Source organism: Xenopus tropicalis, chromosome 3 (genome assembly GCF_000004195.4).
Source record: "Xenopus tropicalis strain Nigerian chromosome 3, UCB_Xtro_10.0, whole genome shotgun sequence".
Lineage (NCBI taxonomy): Eukaryota > Metazoa > Chordata > Amphibia > Anura > Pipidae > Xenopus > Xenopus tropicalis.
This window is the reverse complement of record NC_030679.2, coordinates 133,565,695-133,577,764: the sequence shown is the minus strand read 5'-3', so window position 1 is coordinate 133,577,764 and position 12,070 is coordinate 133,565,695. Positions and strand designations below refer to the sequence as shown.

Genomic DNA, 12,070 nt, shown 5'->3' with positions numbered 1-12,070 from the left:
TTTGTGATCAGTTAGCTTCAAGGGCTAGTTCGCATTCGAATTCACTTTTATTTTTAATGGTTTTTCAGTTATTTAGCTTTTTGTTCAGCAGCTCTCCATTTGGTATTTCAGCAGCTATCTGGTTGCTAGGGTCTTATTTACCCTAGCAACCAGGTAGTGGTTTAAACAAGAGATGGGAATATGAATAGTTAAGGGGCCTACTTGGAAAAATAAGTAATACAAAATTATAATAATAATAAAATTGTAGCCTCACAGAGCAATATTTTTGGCCCCCATTTGAAATCTGGAAAGAGGCAGAACAGAGGCAAATTATTCAAAAAAATTAATTAGGAGGACCAATTGCAAAGTTGCTAGGAATAGGCCATTTTATAACATACTAAAGGTTAACTTAAAAGTGAACCACCCCTTTAGATGTGTTAATGTTAGTTTTATAGCAAGAAAGGCAGTGGGTACTGACTCCCCATTATATACAGTGAGACGCAGTCCTTATTTACAAACCCAGCACATTATATACAGTGAAACACAGTGGGTACAGATGGCAGATATTCAGGCCCTGGCACTATAACACTGGCACTGATACACAACATTGGCCCCACTGTAACTTACTATAAATGAACAAAACAATGACAAAAATAAAAAAAAATAGTACAAACACACAATGAGCTTTTTCAGAGGGAAAGAGTTAACTTACCCTCCATCTGTTAGGGTAGGGGATAGATTATAAATTATTATAGATGTCAGGTCAGGCAAAAAACTATTTAATGTCAGCTAGTGATTCTTTAGAACTGTATAGTACCTGGGTATAGTACCTGTGTATAGTACCCGTGTATAGTGCCTGTGTATAGTACCTGGGTATAGTGCCTGGGTATAGTACCTGTGTATAGTACCTGTGTATAGTACCTGTGTATAGTACCTGGGTATAGTGCCTGTGTATAGTACCTGGGTATAGTGCCTGTGTATAGTACCTGGGTATAGTACCTGGGTATAGTGCCTGTGTATAGTACCTGGGTATAGTGCCTGTGTATAGTGCCTGTGTATAGTGCCTGCGTATAGTACCTGGGTATAGTGCCTGGGTATAGTGCCTGGGTATAGTGCCTGTGTATAGTACCTGGGTATAGTGCCTGGGTATAGTACCTGGGTATAGTACCTGTATATAGTACCTGTGTATAGTACCTGGGTATAGTACCTGGGTATAGTACCTGTATATAGTACCTGTGTATAGTACCTGTGTATAGTACCTGGGTATAGTGCCTGTGTATAGTACCTGGGTATAGTGCCTGTGTATAGTGCCTGGGTATAGTGCCTGTGTATAGTGCCTGCGTATAGTGCCTGGGTATAGTGCCTGTGTATAGTGCCTGCGTATAGTACCTGGGTATAGTGCCTGGGTATAGTGCCTGCGTATAGTGCCTGGGTATAGTGCCTGTGTATAGTGCCTGCGTATAGTACCTGGGTATAGTGCCTGGGTATAGTGCCTGGGTATAGTGCCTGTGTATAGTACCTGGGTATAGTGCCTGTGTATAGTACCTGGGTATAGTGCCTGTGTATAGTACCTGGGTATAGTGCCTGTGTATAGTGCCTGCGTATAGTGCCTGGGTATAGTGCCTGTGTATAGTGCCTGCGTATAGTACCTGGGTATAGTGCCTGGGTATAGTGCCTGGGTATAGTGCCTGTGTATAGTACCTGGGTATAGTACCTGGGTATAGTACCTGTATATAGTACCTGTGTATAGTACCTGGGTATAGTACCTGTGTATAGTACCTGTGTATAGTACCTGGGTATAGTACCTGTGTATAGTACCTGGGTATAGTACCTGGGTATAGTACCTGGGTATAGTACCTGTATATAGTACCTGTGGGATGAAATCTGCAGCAAAAGTTGAGAGTTGGTTCTTAGGTAAAGTTACAGCTGCAGATTCTTCTTTTCAGTCTTCATTTCTGCACTGTTTCCCAATCCCTGTGTGCATCTGTGCTCTGATTGGTCAATTTTACTGTCTGTCAAGAAAGCTGTGCTCTGATTGGAGAATCCAGAAGAAGAAAGATCCAATCGGAGCACAGCAAAACGGGCTTGAGGAACTCATTTCCAGGACAGTGCAGAAACGGAGTAAGGTGGGTTTTTTTTTGTTTGTTTGTTTTTTTTTAATGTGCCAAGCAGGTTTGGGGAGGCTTAGCCTACCCTAGCCTTATGGAAAATCCGCCTATGGCTATGAGGTTAGACTTTCGAGGTTGGGGTTGTTTTCTCTGGAAAAAAGGCGCTTGCGAGGGGACATGATTACTCTGTACAAGTACATTAGAGGGGATTATAGGCAGTTGGGGGATGTTCTTTTTTCCCATAAAAACAATCAGCGCACCAGAGGCCCCCCCTATAGATTAGAGGAACGGAGCTTCCATTTGAAGCAGCGTAGGGGGTTCCTCACGGTGAGGGCAGTGAGGTTGAGGAATGCCCTTCCTAGTGATGTGGTAATGGCAGATTCTGTTAATGCCTATAAGAGGGGCCTGGATGAGTTCTTGAACAAGCAGAATATCAAAGGCTATTGTGATACTAATATCTACAGTTAGTACTAGTGGTTGTATATATAGTTTATGTATGTGAGTGTATAGATTGGTTAGTATAGGTTGTGTGCTGGGTTTACTCGGATGGGTTGAACTTGATGGACAATGCTCTTTTTTCAACCCTATGTAACTATGTTTGTTAATGCAGAAGTGTTAATAAAGTTGAGACTTCCTGAAGGAAGAGAAGCCTGGTGTCTGTGTGTAGTTTCACCTCTGTCTAAAAGAAAGCTGAATACTCCCTACACTCCCTACCCCCTGCTAGCACCCCCTGCCCACTCCCTACCCCCTGCTAGCATCCCCCACCCACTCCCTACCCCCTGCTAGCATCCCCCGCCCACTCCCTACCCCCTGCTAGCATCCCCCACCCACTCCCTACCCCCTGCTAGCATCCCCCACCCACTCCCTACCCCCTGCTAGCATCCCCCGCCCACTCCCTACCCCCTGCTAGCATCCCCCGCCCACTCCCTACCCCCTGCTAGCATCCCCCACCCACTCCCTACCCCCTGCTAGCATCCCCCACCCACTCCCTACCCCCTGCTAGCATCCCCCGCCCACTCCCTACCCCCTGCTAGCATCCCCCACCCACTGGCTTCCCCCGCTCTCCGGCCACAGGTCAGAGAGCAGCTGGGGAGGGGCGATTACTATCACTATAAAAAAACAGACCCTATAATCCAGGACACTGGGTGCCCATACATGTGGTCTGCTTCCTCTATAGTTACGCCAGTGATGCCTATAGTGAATGGAGTCAGCTGTCTTGTATATATAGTAAGTGCCTCACCTGTTCCCTCTCACTGGTGATAATAACCAGGTCGCTGTTCATTGATTTACAAAAGGCCTGGGCCTCCATCCAGTTCTTCTCAGTTGTAACAATATAATAACAGCTTCCATTAAAGGATTTCCAGTCAGATTCACACCGGGGTATCTCTGAAAGGGAAGACAGAGTTTGGGTCTGTGCAAGTGAACATTGAGGTTCTGCCTGATGCCTGTGCTGCACTGTAACTTCCACCTTGGTCATTTATAGTCACTCCTTGCACTGAGCTTGTATGGAGATTGAATGTGGAGATTAAGGGTATGGGCCATTGAGTGTTGGAATTCTAATAAACATTACAAATAATTCACACAAGTTCCTTTTGGTTTTGAAAACAAGTTTATGGAGAAAAATATCACACCTATATAAAAGTTATAATAAATAAAGGTATTAAAGGAACAGTAACACCAACATCTTTAAATTATAATGTACTGTTGCCCTGCACTGGCAAAAGTTGTCTGTTTACCTCAGAAACACTACTGTAGTTTATATAAATAAGCTGATGTGTAGCCCCGGGGGCAGCCATTCCTGCACTGGTACAGCTGGGGTGTTTGCTACAGAAACCCTACTATAGTTTATATAAATACCCCACTGTGTAGCCCCGGGGGCAGCCATTCCTGCACTGGTACAGCTGGGGTGTTTGCTACAGAAACCCTACTATAGTTTATATAAATACCCTGCTGTGTAGCCCCGGGGGCAGCCATTCCTGCACTGGTACAGCTGGGGTGTTTGCTACAGAAACCCTACTATAGTTTATATAAATACCCCGCTGTGTAGCCCCGGGGGCAGCCATTCCTGCACTGGTACAGCTGGGGTGTTTGCTACAGAAACCCTACTATAGTTTATATAAATACCCCGCTGTGTAGCCCCGGGGGCAGCCATTCCTGCACTGGTACAGCTGGTGTGTTTGCTACAGAAACCCTACTATAGTTTATATAAATACCCCGCTGTGTAGCCCCGGGGGCAGCCATTCAAATTAAAATAGGCTAAATAGCACAGGTTACATAGCAAAAAAACAGATAAACTCTGTAAAACACCATTGTATTCTAAAGCTTATCTGCTATCTGCTATGTAACCTTTGTCATTTCCCCCATTTTTCAGCTTAAATAGCTTCTCAGCCCAAACCAAGGGTATTAATGTGAATTAGGTCTGCTTGATTCTTCCTTTTCTTCTGGGGAAGCTTTTTAATAGATGCTGCAGCCTAAACAAACTATAGGCCTGTTAGTCTGACATCAGTAGTAGGAAAGCTATTGGAGGGAGTAATAAGGGATAGGGTACTTGAATACATTACAAATACAGGTATAAGACCTGTTATCCAGAATGCTCGGGACCAAGGGTATTCCAGATAAGGGGTCCTTCCGTAATTTGGATCTCCATACCTTAAGTCTACTAAAAAATCAATAAAACATTAATTAAACACAATAAGATTTTTTGCATCCAATAAGGATTAATTATATCTTAGTTGGGATCAAGTATAAGGTACTGTTTTATTATTACAGAGAAAAAGGAAATCAATTTTAAAGTTCTGAATTATTTGGTTAAAATGGAGTCTATGGGAGACGGGCTTTCCGTAATTCGGAGCTTTCTGGATAACAGGTTTCCGGATAAGGGATCCCATACCTGTAACAATACTATAAGTTTGTGCCAGCATGGTTTTATGCATAACAGATCTTGCCAGACTAATTTAATGGCCTTTTTGGAGGAGGAGAGTAGGAACCTCGATGCTGGAATGGCAGTGGATGTCTATTTGAACTTTGCTAAAGCATTTGATACAGTACCTCACAGAAAGTTCATGATAAAATTGAGGAATATTGAGGAATTTTTAAAATGTTTAAAATTCAGGAATTGGAACACAATATTTGTAATTAGATAGAGAACTGGCAGTGCAGATCTAGGACCCAGTTAGGGACTTAGGAGCATGTTTTATAAGAAGCAGAAGGTTCCCTTCTCTGATCAGAGAAGGTTAGAGGCCAGGTTCCTGTGCCCCTTAGGGTCAGTCCCCCCTGCTTAGCTAGTTATGAACTCTCAGTTATATGTGGAGCACCACAGGGTGAGGACAGTAAAGTGTTGACTTAATTCATAGAAATTGTTGTTTTTTTATCATTCCTACAAAGGTTCCCACAGAATAGACTGTAGATGCTTTCAATGCTAATGTTGCCATGGTGTCACTTGTTGTTCTGTTTTATTTTTTGGGTCATGGTGCCTAACAGACAGATATTACCAGAACAGATTTTCCTTGGAAAGATACCACAGCACTTAGAGCCATTACATCACTTTTATCACACAGTTTTCTCAAATCTCTCTGTATGTTACAGTTATATAATGCCCTGCTGGTCACTATTCTACCATTCTAGAATCAGCTAACCTGTGCTCACACAGTGAAAATAGCTTCTTGTAGTCCAAGGTGCACACTTTACCCACTGCTCGGGCAAATAAATACAAAAATGATAAAAACAGCAGCACTCCAGTTGTTTTGAAAAAATGTGAATCTTTACTCAAGTGCCAAAGGCCTCCTATAACACACAAGCTCTCATTCTAGGTGACTTACCTACTGACAACTGTGCTTCTTCAGTTACATGTAAGCTCCTTTCATTAACAACTTCATTTGGACTCTCACAGTGGATTTACTCACCTATTCATACTGAGGGTCGTGCCATTGAGTTTATATTCTGCAACCCTTGCTGTTCTTCCAACCTCACTAACTCACAATCATCACACACACCACACACACATACAGAGATCTTAATACAGATAACCCCTACCAACACATATCCCATCTCCCATATTAGCAACCTCTTCTGTACGAATATGGCTACTTCTCACTTCAGCAATACTCTCTTATCTGCTCGTGACACCCTTGCTCATTCCACCTCCTGTCACACACACCCAGCTGAATAGCTACCCTGGCAGACAAGCTCAACTTGGTACCTCAGAAGAGGTTCTTCATCAGCTGAATGCCAGTGGGGAAAGTCATAGACTGATCTTGACTTCATCCACTTAAAGTTTCATGTGTTCCTGCTAAAATTAAGCTTTCTTAATAGCTAAACAACTGTACTTCTCATCTGTACTCTCTTGTCTAGTTCTCCTACCAACTATCGCCCAGTTTTGTTACCATTTTTTACTCTCTAACTCCTTTTACCTTTTCGTACTGTCTGTATGTCCTGTTTTATACTGTCTATAGCCTCTGATATACGGGAATCTGAAAAGAGATTTAAACGTAAAACCATTAGTTTTTAGACCTACAGATTAGGTATTTGCAACTGATGGAGCATGAAATGGAGAAAAGTTGCACCTTTAAAACATCATACATGAAGTGCTTGAATCTGCCTCAAGAGAATATAGAAGTCAGATTCACAAAGGATCTCTTTTTTTTAACAATGCCTTATTTAATCAGCAAGGGAATTGCTTACCCAGTGTCTGGCCCATGGTTGTGATTTTTGTTAGAAGGTTGGTTTTCCACTTATCTGCAAACAAAACATTAAGGTTTAGGAGACTGCCTCATACAGATACAAATAAACAGAAGGAATTCTGGGAATGAATTCCAAACAAGCTCAAAAAAAATCCTATTTATATGGGTTTATCCTATAGGCTAAAGCTCTGATCAGATTCCCAACTACAGACCAGTTCACCTTTCTTGAGGCTCATCAGGGTAGTGCAGGGTTTTCTGATCAGCTTAGGTAGAGTCACCGTGTGGTTTCACAAACAAATCATTAAGGCTGAGGAGACTGCTTCATACAGGTACAAATGAACAAAAGGAATTAATTCCAAACAAGCTCCAAATAAAATCCCGTTTACAAGGATTTATCCTACTGTATAGGCTAAAGCTCACCCACTGGGTTTTTAAAGCAGAAGCCAGAATAATAGCAGATCACTAACCAGATCATTACTAACAGGCTGGTGGCTGGTTGAATCAACTTGCTTTCAATTCAACAAAAAAGGGATAAGTATTCTTTATTAACTTTTATCAAAACCATTGTGTTTTTTAACTGTTGGGTTTAATTTTTTTTCAAAAGTAATTGTTGTTTTTGGTGGTAATTTACAAAGTTTGGGTGATCTATAAGGCTTACAGCAGGTTTGCCAGACGTTACATTCCTTTGTAATTACCCTCAGTTTGAGGTGGGTGGGGTTTGATTAGTTGACCTTTACAGACTGTATAAATAGAACCACTGGCACTCCAGTGGAGCTTGCTCTGGTGGTAGGTGCTCTGTAAGTGATTGCTCTGTAAGTGGGTGCTCTGTAAGTGTAGTTATAAACTCAGGAGTTAGTGGGGGCTCTGTAAGTGGAGTTATAAACTCAGGAGTTAGTGGGGGCTCTGTAAGTGGAGTTATAAACTCAGGAGTTAAACACTAAGGGAGTTAAAAACAGGGTACTAAGTTTGTATTTACTACAAGTCCTTTCACCTATTTTTGTTTAACTGTTCTTATAACTGGGAGAATGAGTGGCAGCAACATTGAAGGTCTGACACAGTGCACAGCCTGCCACATGTATGCAGTTGTGGAACAACAGTTCCAAAGTGCATACCTCTGTTGTGGATGTGAGCGAATTGCCACTTTAGAGGCTTGCGTTAGAGCCCTAGAGGAACAGGTTGCAACACTGCGTTCTATTGACAATCTTGAGAGAAGTCTCTTGCTTACTGAACAAGAGCTAGCGGGGCCAGATAGTATGGGGGGAGGGGAGCAGCAAAAGGATGATAGGGCAGTAAGCTGGGTGACAGTTAGAAAATCTAGTGTGGGGAAAAGCAAAAGGGAGGCTGCTCCAGGGTTTGCGCATCCCAACAGATTTGCCAGATTATGTGAAGAAGATGGGAGTGTGAACTCTGGACTGGCAGTTCTAGATGAGGCTGATCTCTCTAACAGCCGGGAGACCAGTTTCTCTAGTAGTGGTGGGGAGGAGAGCAGAGGTAGGCCTAAACAGATGGTGGTTATAGGGGATTCGATCATTAGGAAAGTGGACAGGGTAATCTGTCAAGCGGATCACTTCAACAGGACAGTTTGCTGTCTTCCTGGTGCCAGGGTTCGGCATGTGGTTGATCGGGTTGACACATTACTGTGAGGGGCTGGGCATGACCCGGCTGTCTTGGTACATATCGGTACTAACGACAAAATGAACGGTAGGTGGGGGACCTTAAAGAGTGAGTTCAGGGATCTAGGCTCTAAGATTAAGCAAAGGTCCTCCAATGTCATTTTTTCGGAAATTTTGCCGGTGCCACGTGCAAGTTTAGGGAGACAGTGGGAGCTAAATGCGTGGCTAAAGTCTTGGTGTAGGAAGGAAGGGTTTGGGTTCCTAGAGCACTGGGCTGACTTTTCCTTGGGGTACAATCTATACAGCCCTGACGGATTGCACCTCAATGGAAGGGGGTCTGCTGTGGTAGGGGAGAGAATGGTTAAGAGGTTGGAGGAGTGTTTAAACTAGACAAGGGGGGGTGGGTGAGCTAGAGTTCTACTGTATAGGAAAATTAGTGTAGACGGGGCAAGGGGACTAGCAAAGGGTTGTGGGGGAGGAGTGAGGGGGCATATAGTTTATCAGATAAGGAGCTTCCGTTAAAAGGAAAACAGTCTCATATTTGCCTTAGCTCTAACTCTCCGTTAGCTAATGTAAACATCAGAGGGAGAGGTAGTAATCTCCGCTGCATGCTGGCTAATGTGCGAAGCTTGTCGGGTAAATTAGGGGAGCTGCAGGCTATTGCATGTATTGAAAATTATGATTTAATAGGTATCACTGAGACCTGGTGGGATGATAAATGCGACTGGGCTGTGAATTTAAATGGTTATACACTTTTTAGGAGGGACAGAGAGATTAAAAAGGGTGGAGGGGTTTGTCTTTATGTAAAGTCAGATTTAAAGCCATGTAATAAAGACATTACCAATGAAAACGTTGAATCTCTTTGGGTAGAAATTTCAGTAGGGCTGAAGGTCACAAAGAAAATGATCATTGGTGTATGCTATAAACCACCCCATATAGATGAGGGGGATGAGACCCAGCTACTGTTGCAAATGGAAGAGGCTTCAAAACTGGGTCAAGTTGTTATTATGGGGGACTTTAATTATCCGGACATTGACTGGAGTAATGGGGTGGCTAAGTCAGAAAAAGCTAGTAGGTTTGTAAATATGCTAAATGACAACTTTTTATTTCAGGCGGTTCAAGAACCCACTAGGAATGACTCTATTTTGGACCTGGTGATATCTAATAATACTGAACTCATCTCTAACATTTGTGGGGGGGGCATTTGGGGAACAGTGATCACAACATGGTCTCCTTTGAGATAATGCTACAGAGACAGCTCTATAAGGGAGTAACTAAAACGCTCAATTTTAGACGTGCAGACTTTGCCAGTATAAGGGCATCTCTGCAATGTGTCAACTGGGAAAGTTTTTTCATGGGGTTAGACACAGAAGGAAAATGGAACATCTTTAAAACATTGCTTTGCAGGTATACACAACAGTATATTCCCCTTGTAAGCAAGGAGAGGCATCGCAAAGCAAAACCTTTATGGCTGAATAAAAGTGTTAGTGTCGAGGTTGGTAATAAAAAACATGCTTTTAAAGCATTCAAGTTAGCTGGGACAGCAGGGACAGCGGAAACTTTCATCAGGTACAAGGAAGCAAATAAAGCATGCAAAAAAGCTATCAGGCAAGCTAAAATAGAGATGGAAAGGGATATTGCAGCTAGGAGTAAAAAGAATCCAAAATTATTTTTTAATTATGTGAATAGTAAAAAAGTGAAGCAAGAAGGGGTGGGAACCTTATTATCACGGGGGGGTAAGTTGGTTGATGAGATGATTTTCCCCGGAAAAAGCAGAAATTTTTAACTCTTATTTTTCATCTGTCTATACATCTGAGAAGCCAGATAATGAAGGCTTCTCTTTTAATATGTCAAGTAATGCAATGGCACTCAAGTCTACAAACGGGACAAGCCCTTAAATTCAAACTTTATTGCGGTAGTGCAACGTTTTAGGGCAAAATAACCCCTTTATCAAGCATTCCCTTTTAATATGCCCAGTTCTAGTAATTTAGCTACTGACGCATGGGTCACTCGGGAGGAAATTCAAAAGAGACTTGAACATGTAAAGGTAAACAAAGGTCCAGGACTGGATGGGATTCATCCCAGGGTATTAAATGAGCTGAGCGCTGTGATTGCCAAACCTCTTCACTTAATTTTTCAGGATTCGTTTAGGTCTGGCATGGTGCCGAGAGACTGGCGGATTGCTAATGTGGTGCCGATATTTAAAAAGGGATCCCATTCTCAGCCTGAAAACTATAGGCCTGTTAGTCTGACATCAGTAGTAGGAAAGCTTTTGGAAGGGGTAATAAGGGATAGGGTACTTGAATACATTGAAGTTCACAATACTATTAGTTTGTGCCAGCATGGTTTTATGCATAACAGATCTTGCCAGACTAATTTAGTCGCCTTTTATGAGGAGGTGAGCAGGAACCTCGATGCTGGAATGGCAGTTGATGTCATCTACTTGGACTTTGCTAAAGCGTTTGATACAGTACCTCACAGAAGGTTAATAATCAAATTAAGGAATATTGGCCTAGAACTTAATATTTGTAATTGGATAGAGAACTGGCTGAAGGATAGAGTACAAAGAGTGGTGGTAAATGGAACATTTTCTAATTGGACCAGTGTGGTTAGTGGAGTACCGCAGGGGTCAGTCCTTGGCCCTTTGCTTTTTAAGTTGTTTATTAATGACCTGGAGGTGGGCATAGACAGTACTGTTTCTATTTTTGCTGATGACACAAAATTGTGCAAAACTATAAGTTCCATGCAGGATGCTGCCGCTTTGCAGAGCGATTTGACAAAATTGGAAAACTGGGCAGCAAACTGGAAAATGAGGTTCAATGTTGATAAGTGCAAAGTTATGCACTTTGGTAGAAATAATATAAATGCAAACTATCTACTGAATGGTAATGTGTTGGGGGTTTCCTTAAAAGAGAAGGATCTAGGGGTTTTTGTTGATAACAAGTTGTCTAATGCCAGGCAGTGTCATTCTGTGGCTACTACAGCAAATAAAGTGCTGTCTTGTATAAAAAAGAGCATTGACTCAAGGGTTGAGAACATAATTTTGCCCCTTTATAGGTCCCTGGTAAGGCCTCACCTTGAGTATGGGGGCAGTTTTGGGCTCCAGTCCTTAAGAAGGATATTAATGAGCTGGAGAGAGTGCAGAGACGCGCAACTAAACTGGTTAAGGGGATGGAAGATTTAAGCTATGAGGTTAGACTGTTGAGGTTGGGGTTGTTTTCTCTGGAAAAGAGGCGCTTGCGAGGGGACATGATTACTCTGTACAAGTACATTAGAGGGGATTATAGGGAGATGGGGGATGTTCTTTTTTCCCATAAAAACAATCAATGCACCAGAGGCCCCCCCTTTAGATTAGAGGAAAGGAAGCCCTGAAGCTATAAACGCAGGAGCTGCATGACAAGGGATCCGAATGACCAGCAGCCAGATTACACTGGTTTATGTTTAAAGATTGGAAAAATCAGATGCAGCTGTGATTGGGTGAGAAGCAATAAGTTAAGGAGGGGGAAAGCTGGGCTGGGGGTGGAGAAGGATAGGGATGTGATGTCACAAGAGAAGGAGTTCACTTCCTATCTTCTGAACAGGTAGAAACATCCCTCCCACCCTCCCCTTATTTTAAAATATTTTGTAAAATGCCAGGATATTTTCTTCTTTATGCTCTCATATTATCTGTTAATAACAGAATGTGAAAGTT

The 12,070-nt window shown here is 42.5% G+C and overlaps 1 protein-coding gene across 1 annotated transcript in view; it reads right to left on the bottom strand.

Annotated features, from left to right (window-relative positions):
• Nucleotides 1-12,070, bottom strand: part of LOC101731168 — a 78,262-nt gene that overhangs the window by 50,737 nt on the left and 15,455 nt on the right. The window contains exons 3-4 of the mRNA XM_031898241.1: nucleotides 6,497-6,556; nucleotides 3,328-3,473 (exon numbers count right to left, since the gene is read on the bottom strand). Of these exons, the coding sequence (XP_031754101.1) occupies nucleotides 3,328-3,473; nucleotides 6,497-6,556 (206 nt within the window). The remainder of the gene's footprint in view (nucleotides 1-3,327; nucleotides 3,474-6,496; nucleotides 6,557-12,070) is intronic.